The following is a 12,470-nucleotide window of genomic DNA, read 5'->3' as shown; positions in this document are numbered from 1 at the left end:
TTTCCTTCCTTCTCTGCCAACGAACGCTCTTTACTGATTAGGGGAGACGTGGAGAGTTATTATTTGTTGCACGTGTTTTCTTGACATTCCCGGTTTCTCCCTCTCGGGAAGTGCTAATAACAGTTTTGCCAGTTGAGGTGGGACGTGTTAAATTCACCAAAACGGATGAGCTCGGGGAAGACGGACCAGTGGAAATAGGAGGGAGGATTAGCCACGCATGGTGGTCGGTTGATCACTGTGAAATGACTGATAACGTTGAATTCTTCTTCAATTACGGGAATTTATTAGGGCTGTACAAAAAACCGATAAACCGACCTAGACCGACTCAGACCGGCCGCCGGAACTCGGAACCGGCCGAAACCGGTGAAGAACCGGTCGGCGTGCGGCAGAAAATAGTATAAACCGATATCGGCCGGTTCGGCGTCGGTTCGAACCTGGTTCAAACCGCTGAATCGGCCGATTAAAGAAATGTTATTTTTTTTTTATATATTCTGTATTCAAAACGACGCCGTTCCACTTAAGTTTAAGTGGAACGGCGTCGTTTTAAGTCTGCAGTTGTGTTTTAACATAACTGAAACGACGCCGTTTGGTATTAAACCAAACGGCGTCGTTTTATTCATAACGTATTAAAAAAAAAATTAAGTAGAACGACGCCGTTTGGTTTAGACCAAACGGCGTCGTTTTGAAATTAGGTCGTCTTCAACCTCGGGCGTCTTCTTCCCAGTGACGCAGCGCAGTTTTCATCCCCGCTCTCTCTCCTCTGCGACACTCTCTCTCTCTCTACTCTCTCAGACGAAACTCGCCGATGAACCGACCGTGAACCGCCAGAGAATTGCCGGTGTCGAGACGGCCGGTGTTTTTCTCCCCATCGATCGGTTTCGGCCGGTTTCCTCCCCCAAAAATAAACTATCGGTCGGCGTCGGTTTTACCCCAAAACCGCGCCGATACAGTCGGTTTTCACCCCTAGAATTTATTAGGCCTCCACGACGACCCGCCCAAACTAGATTTGGGACCGACCCGACTCGACCCATAAGGAAAGGCCCACCAACCCGGTCTGATTCGACCCGTAACTTTCAAATCGAGTTGAACCCGTTCTTCTTCTCTGTTTTGGATCATTCACCTTCACTTGCAAACCCCCAGCGTTCCAACCAGATTTCTCTCCCAATCAGAAAAGTCTTTCATTTTTCACAACCACTCTGATTCCATCAACCAACCAAATGCACTCTTGCACCGTCTCCGCGACGTCCTTCGAGATCTTTGTGTTTGCCAACAGCTCCTTCTTCACGATCCAGCTCATGTTTGCAATTGGCAAGAACTGGTCATGCTCCCATGGTGACAGCTCATTGGCCGACGCGTTTCCAGTTCTTTCACCATCTCCTTCAAACTCGTTGTCTAAGTCTTCCATTGAACCCGAAGGTTTTTATTGCTGCAATGCTCTGCAATTCTTGTGAGACACGTACTCTCTATGCTCGAAATAGAGGAAGATGAACTCATTCAATGTTAGTTAACAATGCTATTTATGTGATGCTCATTACAAATAGTTGTCAGTTATAGCCATTTTGGGATGAAAGCAATTGGAGAGTGGGGGTTGGTTTGTAATCTTGAGATCTTGCGAAAGCTTTCGGATTTAGAGTATACTATACTATAGAAGCCGTTAAAAATGATGTCGAGATCGCATTTCTTCAGCTTTGTGCCATTGCAGGATTACGAGACCCAATTGCTTTCTTCAGGACGAAAGCAATTGGGGGGTTTGGTTTGTAATCTAGGGTTTTGAAGGAACTGAAGTCTGAAGGTAAGAAAGTCGGTCAGTTTAACGCTTGAAATCCAAACCCGTCATTTATCGGGTTGGTGAACCGAGCATTTAACAATCCAGCAAATGCCGGTTCAGGTCAAGTCAGGTCACTCGAGCAACTCGGTTTGCTAGGTCATATGCACAGGCCTAGAATTTATTATAATCATTTCATTAAAAAAAAATTAAGTTATCTTTCTTGATTAATAAAAAAAATTAATGCTAAATATAATTTTTAGATCTATAAGTTTTACGCACTTATTTTAAAAAAAAAAATCTAACACTAAAAAATGATTTTTTTTTTTCTTTTGTCCCAAATTTAACCATATTTTTTAAAAAATGTGTAAGGAATAAGGATGACGGAATTTATATATTCTAAAATTACACATATCATTTCTTTACAAAAAATAAAAAAATTATCTTAACAAAACACTAAAGCTTCTAAATAAGAAGGAAAATACTTTTTTTGAGAAATTTATAGAAAGAAATAAAAAATGACTAATGTTACTCATCATTTTAATTCTCATGATCATTCTCTCATCATCTCATGATATAATATTAGATGATTGGAGATTATTTATTATATTTTACTTGTAAACCTATCATCTAATGTCACATCATGAGATGATGAGAGAATTATAAAAAAGGAAATGATGAATAAATTTACTCATAGAAATAGTCGAGTAATAAACCATCCGACCAGATTGTCCCGATTGCTTGGAGAATAACTACTGAAATCCACTTCATGACAATTCTTATAAGATTACTCCAACAGATCGGTTGTATTTATGAGATTCCCATAAAGGATCACTCTTTTAGAAAAAAGGGTGTCTTCTCAAACTTATTATTAGTACAAATTGGCACTTTTTTATTTTTTTCTTTTTATTAAAACATTTTTTTAAATATTTAAAAAAAAATACACCACTTAATTAATAGTTACTTACTTAATCATTAAGAAAAAATAAAAAATAAAAAATAAAAAAAATACCAAAATGACAACTAATTTTGAGGTAGCAAACTCATGTGACCAAATATCATTTTTGCCTAGAAAAAGAGATACTTGAATAACTTTCTTATTCTCTTCATCGATTATTCTCTAAATAAGTTTATTAATGTTCCTAATTCTTTGGGATTCAATTGATTTTGACATAGTTTTTATTGATTCAATCCTTGGAAACATAGAAATATTATTTATTATCCTTTTAATTATCATCTACACGTAATACATGTTCGAATGGTACATTAAATGCGTAAAAAATTATTTATTATCCTTTGTTTATGTGTGAATGACTTAATACTGATGTATAAAAAATGATGGTTAAGAGTGTGAGAATAACTATAGTATTTCAACTATTTGATAATATGTGCCAAAGGCCTGTGACCTGATTGGCATAACTCACAGTTGCATCGTGGCCATAGTGGGTTTGTGAGAAGAAGTCTCTTGCCATGGGTCCCTGAGAAGAAAGTAGAGAAGAAAAAGAAAGAAAGAAAGAAGAGAAGGAAATTCACCAGCGTCTTCTGCTCCTAACACTCCCCCCCTTCCTTCGAAGCAAGCAAATTCATTGATCTTTTAACCCCTTGCAACCGGCCTTCTTCTAGTCACAAGATTTCGGGGTATGTTTTGGATGTGAACACCCTTGAAAATTTGAGCTAATGTCCATCAAATCGTTGCACTAAATTCTAATGACAAGCTATAAATGTCAAATACACTGTTAGCTCCTAACAATGATGTGAAGCTAACAATATTATTAATGCAACAGTACTAGATAATTCATTACCCACAGACTGGACTTTAGTCAATTTCCAGCAACATTATATATATATATATATATATATATATATATATATTCTAAAGAAATCTCTGGTTGTTGAAAAGTCCAAAAAATAAAAAATAAAAATTAATGGAGATTTTCGGTTGAGAGACAATGACATATCAGCTGTTGCTGTAATGATATCCCAGAAATCTGAAAATGAAACCGATCCTTGCCTTTAAATTTCAGACAGTGTTTCCATACCTGCCACTGGACCCTTTTCTTTCTTTTCCCCTTTGCTTTGTCTTTAAATCTTCTCTACCATTCAGATTTTAAATCGCATTTACTTTTGGTTGTTTTTCTTAGATCCATGTCTACCCAAGTTCCAACCCATCATTGTTTTCTTGAGCTTGGACAATATCAAGAATCCTTTTGGCAGATGTTTTTCCAGGTGACCTTTTTAAAGAGTGCTCATGTCTGATATTTTAATAGAGAATACAGTGTTCTATCATTTTCATGGTTATTACATGAATAACCCCTTTTATGATCTCTGTACCCCTCAACTTTTACCGTGACTTCTTTTCCTGCAAGGAGTTGGGAACTCTGAAATGGTATTAAAGTCAATTTAATAACATGGTGGCCTTCCTTGTATACATTTATTCGTTGTGCATGGTATCGAGTAGCCAATGTAAATAGCATGGAGTTCTGCAACTTTCTTGAGCTTTAAACGTGCTAATGGAGATGAATAACAAGGAAACAGTGTCCAAGATGGATGGTTACGAAGTGATAGAACAGATTGGGAGAGGAACATCGGGAGCAGCATTTCTCGTTCTACACAGATTGGAGAGAAAGAAGTAAGGAATATTACTTTCAAAACTTCTGTTCCTTGGTTTTCGTTATCAATTTGTACTTAAAAAAACATGTGTCCTAGGTGATGAAAATAATGACCGTTATTGGCAATAGAGTTAATGCTTTCGGTTATAATACAGTTATTTGGAATACATTAGAGTTCTCATATTACACGGTTACAACTTGAAAAAACTTCAAAGAGTTCAGAAATTAAACATTATATGGGGAAGCTGCGTTTAGTTGTCTGCATAAGAAATGTCAGACAAGTTGTTTGCTGATGAATAAGCCTGAAAGTTTGGCAAAAACTTTGTATAAGCACCTGTGTAGTTTTGCTTTCGTCTCTTCCATCTTCTTCTTCTTCTTCTTTTCTTTCTCATTCTCCCTCTCTCTCTCTCTCTCTCTCTCTCTCTCTCTCTCTCTTATCCTTACTTTTATATTGGTATTTTTAGGTATGTTTTGAAGAAGATTCGTTTGTCTAGACAAACGGAAAAATTCAAGCGTGCAGCTCATCAAGAGGTTATCCTTTATAGTACCCTTTGTGCCATATTTAGAGGAGAAGCCGAGTAACTTCTAACCTTTGGTCTGCTGCAGATGAATATGATTGCAAAGCTAAATAACCCTTATATTGTGGAGTACAAAGATGCATGGGTGGAAAAGGTAGTCTATTACCAATTTGCAACTTCTATAATATTATACCAAAAATTTGAAAGCAGATTTTGCGTTATTTGCTGGAATCTAATGAAACAGTATAAAGGGAAAATCATGACCTAAACCACTCCATGAATGTTATTGTCATTCTGATTTTTATGATTTTTGTATCACAGGAATGTTTTATCTGCATTGTGACTAGTTACTGTGAGGGAGGAGATATGTAAGTCAGCACCATTTAGAACTTTGAATATAGCTATCTAAATTTTTGGATTCTAAGAAAGTTGAGGACCATTCCTCATTGGTGATAGAACTTTGACATGGAATTTCCTTCCATACCGGCATTTCTTTTACTCTTGCCTTCTTTCTTGAAATCCTTTCTTTTGACAATCTAAAGCAAAGCTTATCATACAGGGCTGAGATGATAAGGAAAGCTAGAGGAACATTTTTTCCAGAAGAGGTAAGGAACATAAATAACTGCATGAAAAAGGAAGTCCCCAGATGCACGTATGATAATTTGCACTTGACACTCAAAATCTTCAACTTTTTATCCAGAAGCTCTGTAAATGGCTGACCCAGCTATTGCTAGCTGTGGATTACCTCCATTCCAACCGTGTTCTTCACAGGGATTTAAAGGTACATACCTCTAGCTGGTATCAGTTATTGAGAGCAGAATATCTTCCTGCAGTAAATAACTTCTTCCTCTGTTTTCAGTGCTCCAACGTTTTCCTCACAAAAAGCAATGACGCCAGGCTTGGTGAGAAGGCATATACATAGATCTTCTCTATACTAGATATGATTTCAATTATATTCGAAGAATATTCATCTCACATTATGTTTGCAGGTGACTTTGGACTTGCTAGATTGCTTAACAAAGAAGACCTTGCTTCCTCGGTAATGGTCGAATTGCCTCTTTGATCCAATGGCATCGGTGCATTGGCTGCAACCTTCTATATTAAAGTACAGGTTGCATTGACAATTACCGCATCACAAGAGGAAATATGCTGTAAAAGAATATACTTTGTCCGATAGGAGATCATAACCTGGATGGATCGAGGCTTTGAGCTACTCCTTTCACTCCTCTTAGAGCCAACACCTATATAGATCAAGGATAAACGCCAGTAATATTTTAAACCATTTAATTTACTGCAGCGCTTCTCACTTTTGAGGCACCACTTGAGCATACAAGTATATTCGTTGTTTTTTGGATGGCGCTTTATATTTGATTGCTCTATTCTTTCATGTGCTCAGTAGCATATGTAGGCTTTCTTGGGTCTGGTGGATAGCTGAAAGGATTGGTTTTTGAGTTGAAGAGCCAACAATAGCAGGAAACATATTGCATAATGGAGGCCAGCCATTTAAATTGAGTTCTTGGTTGCTTTCCAAGAAAAATAGGCTTAAATCCTCCTTGTGCAATTGTCAAATGTGGAAAGACACCACATTGCAGAACTTCTAGGAAAGACACCTACATCTAGCAGAACCTCTTTCTGCATTCACTAATGATTTTGTCCTTACCCTTTTTAGAGCGGTTTTTCAATGAAGTAATTTTCTATGTTCAAAAGTTCTTGGTGAAATCTGAATGCTCATATTAAACAATTGATTGAACTTCATATGCAATGTAGGTTGTGGGCACTCCCGTCTACATGTGTCCAGAGCTTCTCGCTGATATACCCTATGGATACAAGTCGGACATATGGTCATTAGGTTGTTAATATCCGGTGATATGTCATTTTAGTCATCTAACTAACCACTTATATTATATTACAACCCCAGAAATAACATTTCCTAATATCACAGGTTGCTGCATGTTTGAAGTAGCAGCACATCAACGTCCATTTAGAGCTCCCGTAAGTGTTGTTTTTACCTATGGTAACCATATTTTCAAGTGATGGAGTTGAAAATTGAACTATATTTCAATTTCTGGCTAACCAGTGAATGGGATTATTGATAAGTTAATGAAACAGGATATGGCTAGACTTGTTAACAAAATAATCCGCTCATCCATGTCCCCACTACCAGTTGTGTATTCCTCTACATTGTAAGTGAAAGTTGTGATTTTGCAGCAAGTACCGAGTATATATATTCAGTACGAATATTTGACAACTAATGTAAGATGGAATGCAGGAAACAAATGATCAAGAGCATGCTAAGAAAGAGCCCAGACCACAGGCCAACAGTGAGTGCCAATGACCTAACTCTATGTCCTATCTTTCTCAAAGTAATGGATTTCTCCTGAAACTTTCACTTTTCCACACTTTAGGCTGCAGAGCTGCTGAGGCACCCCCACTTACAACCATACCTTGCTCAATGCCACAGTATATCTCCTGTTTTCTTACCTGTAAAGTCCGAACACAGCAACAAGATTCGACCAAAAGGAAACCAACTGTCTAACAAATTGAGTGTTGGAAAAGAGACCAAAGATGGAAAGGCAAGGTCATCAAGGGAGTTGCAAAGCGTTGGGGTTGGAAAAACAAATGTATTCATTAAACAAGCAGCAAGTGAAACTGACACCTCTGGTTCTAATGGAATTAAAGTTGAGACAAATGTGGTTGATACCACGTGCAATTCTGAGCCAACATATAGAGTAGAAAAGGGTTTTAGAGTTATCCCCAATTCTGTTGAACAAATTGGAAATGCCAACTCAGAAACTGCCTCGATGCATGTGTCAACAGATTATCATGAAAATAGGAAGCAAGGATCTGCCTCTAAGGACTCCCAGATAATGCATGAAGAACAGCAAGTTGCCAGAGAAGCCAACACAAAGGTTGGGAATGCTAGTGAAAAACTTCACAAGATAATGGCAACAACGTATGCAAATTGCAACTGTTGTGAAATGGCATCCCAGTCAAATAAAAATAACAAATGTGAGCGTGGTGTGGTGCCCAGATGCTGTTCACAAACTATAATGATCCCAACACATTCTTCCACAGTAAGGGTATCACTGGCAAGTAAAATCGCAGATCTTTGTGAAAATGAATTCAAAGGAAGAGAAGATAGTCTTGTCTCTTGTAAGAAGACACAGAAAGAGGTTATTTCCAACTCGAATGGATTTGCTAGCAACTTCACTTCAGCGAGTATGCCAACTTTGGTACATGGTGATGAGACAAGGACTGAGTGGGATCCTCCAATCAGGCAAAGAGCTGAAGGTCTAGAGTCACTACTAGAGATTTGTTCAAAGTTACTAAAACAAGAAAGGTTTGAGGAACTTGCAAGAGTGTTGAGACCTTTTGGTGAAGAAGCTGTGTCATCAAGAGAAACAGCAATTTGGTTGACTCAAACCCTAATGAATATTTGCAAAAATGTTAGTGGAAAAGACTCAAAAGAGTCTATGTAATATAGCCTAGTTGTATTACGTACCAAGCTGCCTAGTTAGCGATAAATTTCCTGGTGGCGCTTTTCTGTCAGTTTTATTTATTGATAAGAACCATCTATATACAGTTTGATAGGAATAAATCCGAAGTCATGACTCATACATTGCACTCGCATTGAAAATCATATCCAGAATGTTGTTTAGTTTTCAGAATTTTTTCCCAGGAAATTACTTATAACTGTGTTTGAATAGAAATTGAATTAACAATGTTGTTCATGCCCTTTCCTAGGAATTTTATTTGTTGTATTTTTCAGTACTAGATTAGGTTGCACATATGGAAATGTACTCAAATGAGATTAAATAAGAGTAAACACGTGAGAAATTTAATTGGAAATATTTAACTGCTCTATCATGTTAAATGTCTAAAAATTCAAGCTGAAAATGTAAATTCAATCGGATTAAGAAATTGAGAGTAGCAAATCAGTTTGAATCTTCCCCTCCCCATCTTTTTATGTCATTCACCTATCATTATAAATTTAAAAAAAAAATTGTAAAATCCAATATATTTTGCTCTGCAAGACACATGCACCAAACAAATTGATCATGCCTAACGCATGTTATGGCTTTAGTGAATGAATACAATAAAAAACATTCATCAATCATCAAGCACAAGTTATATTGTATTTGAAGATTTCAATTCGAGTGCAGCCTAATGCTAAAACAAGTCTCATTTTGGAAGGACATAATGTAAATACACTAGATTACACAGTAAACCTAACCAGTTCGAGAACACTAGAAAATTGTTGGTGTCGCTAAAGATCATGAAGGCCTTTGGAGATTGGGATGATTTCCCACAAGTAATCAAAACCAACCTGTGGTGGTTTAAGAGCATGCAGAACATTCACTGAATGATTGTCATAAATCATATTGAGTAGAATCTGGGGCATTCGAGAAGCATTTGAACAGTTGGACGAGCATGTACAGATGTCCCAACACTTCAAATTATCAGACACATATCAAGGATTCTATTTGATGATCTGAAAGACCGAACAAGGCCAACAAAAGTACAAGATAGAGGTCCACATTTACATTTTTCAATCAGTTGTCACTTCTAGCAAAGATTAGAACACATACTCGGGAACTACAAGTGTTCAGTTATCTGATAAAATCCATTACGTTCATATGGCCACACAAGCATATCCTCATCTACATTTTTGTGCCAGCAATCCTGCAATCCATTTCTGTCATATCCTCTAGCAAATCTTAGAACATACTCGTGGAACTACAACTATGGAAAGCTCTTGTAAGGGATTACTCACTAAAGTTAAACAGAGTTGTGCGGCTACCTTTGAATGTCTAACTTAGACAAATGCTAACAGGCCAGCCATTTAGCTGGTAAGGCTTGGTGCATTTTAATCCCATTAACTACAACTTTTCCAACATCATCAGAAGCATCTCAGAGATTTCCCAAAAGCAAAATCACACAACAATGTTATCCAGTTATTGTGGACAGAAAATTTACACCTTCATATCAAAGTTTATTCATCATCCAGTTGAAGACAAAACGCTGTACTGATCACCAATGAGTTTTTAGCATTACAACAAATGAAGTACTTCTAAAGAAAAGGCATTACAACAAATGAAGTACTTCTAAAAAAAAGGCATTACAACAAATGAAGTACTAGTAAAAAAAAAAAAAAAAAGGGCATTACAACAAATGAAGTTTTGCCAACATAATCAGAATCATCTGAGATATCCCAAAAGCAAAATCAGACAACAATGTCATCCAGGTATTGCGGACAGAAAATTTATTACATCATATCAAAGATTATTCATTATTCCATTGAAGACAAAACGCTGTAACGATCGCCAATGAGTTTTTAGCACTACAACAAATGAAGTATTGAAATCTCAAAAGCCTTAATTAATAACCAAAACCATCTCTCAACACATGTGAGTAGTCCCTCAGCCATGCCTACTTCATTCATATCAATAATATCTATCTCTTATAAAAAAAAAAAAAAAGAGTAGTCCCTCAGACATAAATTAGCCGAACAATATATCAGCTATCCAATTACCCATCGCCCCCTTTTCGAACTATATCCTGATTCCTATATATCCAACCCAAAAATGCTGAATATCATTAAACAAAAATAGAAATCTGAATCATACCCATTACTCGTACTACGATGCTTTCAATCCCTTCTGGTCCGCCTCCGCGATCTTCTTCCTGTTCTTCTCGATCTGTGACGCGACCTCTTGGGGCATATACTTCTCGTCATGCTTGGCCAACACCTCCGTAGCGGAGAAATAGCAATCGCCGCCCCTCGCCTTCCCGGAAACGCTCTTCGCCGAGACCTCCTTCTTAGTCTCCTCCGTGAATGGCTTCACGAACCCTTCCACCACCACGGAATGGCCCTCTCGGAACAGGTCCGGGAGTGAGCCCTGGTACTTGACCAGAATGTCAGTGATCAAGTCCGTGATCACGAACTCCATCTCGGCTGACGAGGCAGGATGTACTACGCTTCCCTCGAGGACCAAGCCGCCCAGTCGAAACTTGGTCTTCGAAGGGTTCTCGGCGTACTTCTGGAGCGCGTCAGTGGGAGTGACGTAGAAGACGAGCTGGTCTTGGAAGTTGTTGAGGACGATGACGACGAAGCCAGCGACGCAGCTGAAGGTGAGGGCGTAGGTCCAGAGGCGACGGGTCTGTAGCTGCCGGGCCCGGGCACCGATATCCACGGTCTTGGGACGGGTCGGGTGGCGCCGGGTGGCGGTAGAGAGGAAGCGTAGGCTGGAGAGGGAAAGATCGTTGGAGGAAAAGGACGGTGGGGGTTTGATGGGGGACATGAAAAGGGTGGTGGAGCTGGCGGTGGTTCGGAGGAGGTGGGATCTGAGGCGGAGGGAGAAACGTGCGGCCATTGGGGGGGATTTTTCGGGAAACTACCTCCGGAAAGTGATATAAAAATTTGTGAGAAGAAGGGAGATGATAGGGGTTTATGCTAAGGGTTTTGTGGGAGAAAGAGAGTTGAGGCGGCCAAGCGGAGGAAACAAAAAAACTGGTGGGGGAAAGGAGAGTCAAGGCTCGGGAGAGAAACAGAACTGGGAAACCCGTTCCCCAGCAGCCAAAAGCGAAAGAATATTTTTAAGAGTTGTGCTACACAGAAGTCTCACATCCTGCACAACCACTTAAAAATATGTGATTTTATTTTTTTATCTTCATATTTCATATTGAATTGAGGCTTATGTTTAGAATTTTTCTATTTTTAAAGGTACGTTTCAGAGGAAAATGAAAAATTCTCTACACCATATATGATTTATTATTATTATTTATTTAAATACATATCGATGTTTAATTATATATATTTAAATAAATAATAATAATATGATATAAGATAATAAACCTATATATATTTAAATAAAAAAAAATTACAGATTAATATATGATATAGAATTATAAAATATAAATAACATTTCCCACCTAACAATAATAAAAACCAATTAGGCAGGGCATATTATGCTTCTTTTTTTTTTTTGACTTTTCAGATAAGAATATTCGGAATTTTTTATTTGACTATTCTCGCGGAAAGTAAAGGGAATAAACTTCGATTTGACTAAAAACGTGGCAAGAGAAATGTTTTAGTCAATAAATTCATAAATTTATATTTATTTATTAAATTATAAAATTATTTTTATTATAAAATATATTAAATGAAAACATATAAATTTATGAATTTATTTTTTTAAAATCTTTTTATTATTGAATCACTTATCAGATGAGAAAGTATAAGGATTAAAATTTTATGAATTGTATTACATGTACTTATAATTTTACTTATAAAATTTATTTTATTAATTTTCTTTTAAATTTTAAATTTTAAATTTCATGATTTTAAATATATTAATAAAAGAAATGTAAAGAAGTAAATTTTTTTAAATATATTTAATATTTTTCAAATTTTATATTACTATTTATTTTAATTTTCTTTTTTTAATTTGAAAAGACAAATACACCATTATTATTATTTTTTTAATGTGATGATATCTAAAGGATCTATTTTCAAGGAAGAGATTGTGCAGTCCAAGTCTTGTCGCTTCCTTGAGTACTGGAAGGGTGGGGTGGCTC

At 37.1% G+C, this 12,470-nt stretch overlaps 2 protein-coding genes across 3 annotated transcripts; one reads left to right on the top strand and one right to left on the bottom strand.

Moving 5' to 3' along the window:
• Nucleotides 1-3,854: 3,854 nt before the first annotated feature.
• On the top strand, nt 3,855-8,509 carry LOC108998698 (serine/threonine-protein kinase Nek6-like). 2 transcript variants are annotated; one of them, XM_018975350.2, is made up of 13 exons: nt 3,855-4,394; nt 4,839-4,905; nt 4,981-5,046; nt 5,214-5,260; nt 5,452-5,497; nt 5,596-5,673; nt 5,752-5,794; nt 5,882-5,931; nt 6,660-6,741; nt 6,835-6,884; nt 7,002-7,075; nt 7,162-7,213; nt 7,298-8,509. In XM_018975350.2, exons 1-13 carry the CDS (start codon nt 4,276-4,278, stop codon nt 8,369-8,371), a joined length of 1,848 nt encoding a protein of 615 aa, XP_018830895.1. In that variant the 5' UTR covers nt 3,855-4,275; the 3' UTR covers nt 8,372-8,509. The 2 variants fall into 2 exon arrangements, with proteins under 2 accessions (XP_018830895.1, XP_018830893.1); XM_018975348.2 differs by having other exon boundaries at nt 5,593-5,673.
• A 1,741-nt stretch (nt 8,510-10,250) lies between these two features.
• LOC108998702 (cytochrome c-type biogenesis protein CcmE homolog, mitochondrial) lies at nt 10,251-11,485 on the bottom strand. Its single transcript, XM_018975354.2, has one exon. The coding sequence runs from the start codon at nt 11,264-11,266 to the stop codon at nt 10,532-10,534; it is 735 nt and encodes a 244-aa protein (XP_018830899.1). The 5' UTR covers nt 11,267-11,485; the 3' UTR covers nt 10,251-10,531.
• Nucleotides 11,486-12,470: the final 985 nt, after the last annotated feature.

The sequence above is a fragment of the Juglans regia genome, chromosome 14, assembly GCF_001411555.2.
Source record: "Juglans regia cultivar Chandler chromosome 14, Walnut 2.0, whole genome shotgun sequence".
NCBI classification, from domain to species: domain Eukaryota; kingdom Viridiplantae; phylum Streptophyta; class Magnoliopsida; order Fagales; family Juglandaceae; genus Juglans; species Juglans regia.
This window is presented reverse-complemented; position numbering and strand designations above follow the sequence as displayed.

Coding starts and splice junctions, on each gene's coding strand:
- LOC108998702 (XM_018975354.2), bottom strand. CDS start 11,266: ATGGCCGCACGTTTCTCCCTCCGCCTCAGATCCCACCTCCTCCGAACC.
- LOC108998698 (XM_018975348.2), top strand. CDS start 4,276: ATGGAGATGAATAACAAGGAAACAGTGTCCAAGATGGATGGTTACGAA. Junction 5,932..6,659: donor AAGAAGACCTTGCTTCCTCG/GTAATGGTCGAA, acceptor TATGCAATGTAG/GTTGTGGGCACTCCCGTCTA. Junction 7,214..7,297: donor GCCCAGACCACAGGCCAACA/GTGAGTGCCAAT, acceptor TCCACACTTTAG/GCTGCAGAGCTGCTGAGGCA.